Source organism: Nestor notabilis, unplaced genomic scaffold (assembly GCF_000696875.1).
Source record: "Nestor notabilis isolate BGI_N333 unplaced genomic scaffold, ASM69687v1 scaffold22372, whole genome shotgun sequence".
Taxonomy (NCBI): Eukaryota; Metazoa; Chordata; class Aves; order Psittaciformes; family Psittacidae; genus Nestor; species Nestor notabilis.
In genome coordinates this window covers 2,011-2,990 of record NW_009918181.1, presented here as the reverse complement: position 1 = coordinate 2,990, position 980 = coordinate 2,011, and the positions used below count along the sequence as shown (strand labels likewise).

The 980-nt window shown below is 62.0% G+C and overlaps 1 protein-coding gene across 1 annotated transcript in view; it reads left to right on the top strand.

The window, feature by feature from the left end:
- LOC104401878 (activated CDC42 kinase 1-like) overlaps positions 1 to 980 on the top strand; it is a gene marked incomplete at its 5' end in the record, with an annotated part of 3,080 nt that overhangs the window by 154 nt on the left and 1,946 nt on the right. The window contains 3 exons of the mRNA XM_010009594.1: positions 51 to 112; positions 447 to 491; positions 797 to 975. Coding sequence (XP_010007896.1) covers positions 51 to 112; positions 447 to 491; positions 797 to 975 — 286 coding nt within the window. The remainder of the gene's footprint in view (positions 1 to 50; positions 113 to 446; positions 492 to 796; positions 976 to 980) is intronic.

Below are 980 nucleotides of genomic sequence, written 5' to 3'. Positions count from 1 at the left end.
GCTGTGGACGCTCTCCTTTCTGTCTCTCTGCTGCCACTTGCTTTTGACAGACCAAGGGGAAGCTGGGGTGACAGGGTGCATTGTCACCTGGCCCAATGCCACCGCCAGCAGCGTGGGTGGCCGGTGGCTCTGCCCAGCTGGACTCTGCCCCGCTGCCCTTCGTCCAGGGCCCTTGTCCACTTGCCTCCCACAGCTGAGCTCCCCAGTAGGGGGGATCTCAGTGGAGCTGCCACGTGGAGGGAGCTCAGGCACTGTATGGGTGCCACAATTACCCTAAACCTGCAGTTTTCCCTCGGGGGGGCTTCCCACTGGCATCCTCCCTGCACCCCATTGGCGATGGGGAACATGTTGAAGCATGCACCCTGCTAATGAGCTCCCTGATTGCCGCTTGCTTCGCGCGCTCACCCCACGCCTCTCCTCCTCTGGGGCTCTCTCTTCTCCTACAGGGCAGCCACCTCCGCGCCCACCTCAGCCTACCGTCCTGCTCACCAGTAAGTTGGGCTTTTTTGGGTGCTTTTTTCCCTCCTTCGTGTCCCCCTTCTTTTCTCTCTTAGCTCCTTTTGCCCTTTCTGCGTCCTGGGTACCACCATGGGTGATGGCATCTGTGGTGGGGATAGACATGCAGAGCTGGGTGCTGGGGTCTGCAGGGTGGGGAAGAGCAGCGTAATGCACAGCCGCCCAGCACCCTGCTGCCTGCCATGGTGCATGACTGCACCCGAGGGGGAGAGGAAAGATGGATGAAGCTGTGGGGCAGTTTGGGGGCTTGGGGATACAGGTGCCCCTCCTTGCACCCCAGGGATCAGTGCCAGGAACCTCACCGCCATCAGCACGGGTACCAGGCACCAAGGTGGGCGAGCGGCAACCTAGCCGGCTGAGCAGTGAGGGGCCGGCAGGCAGTGAGGTGACACTCATCGATTTTGGGGAGGAGGTGCCCCAAGGTAGCCCCTCGCCAGTGGGTGAACTGACAGCCCCATCGTTGG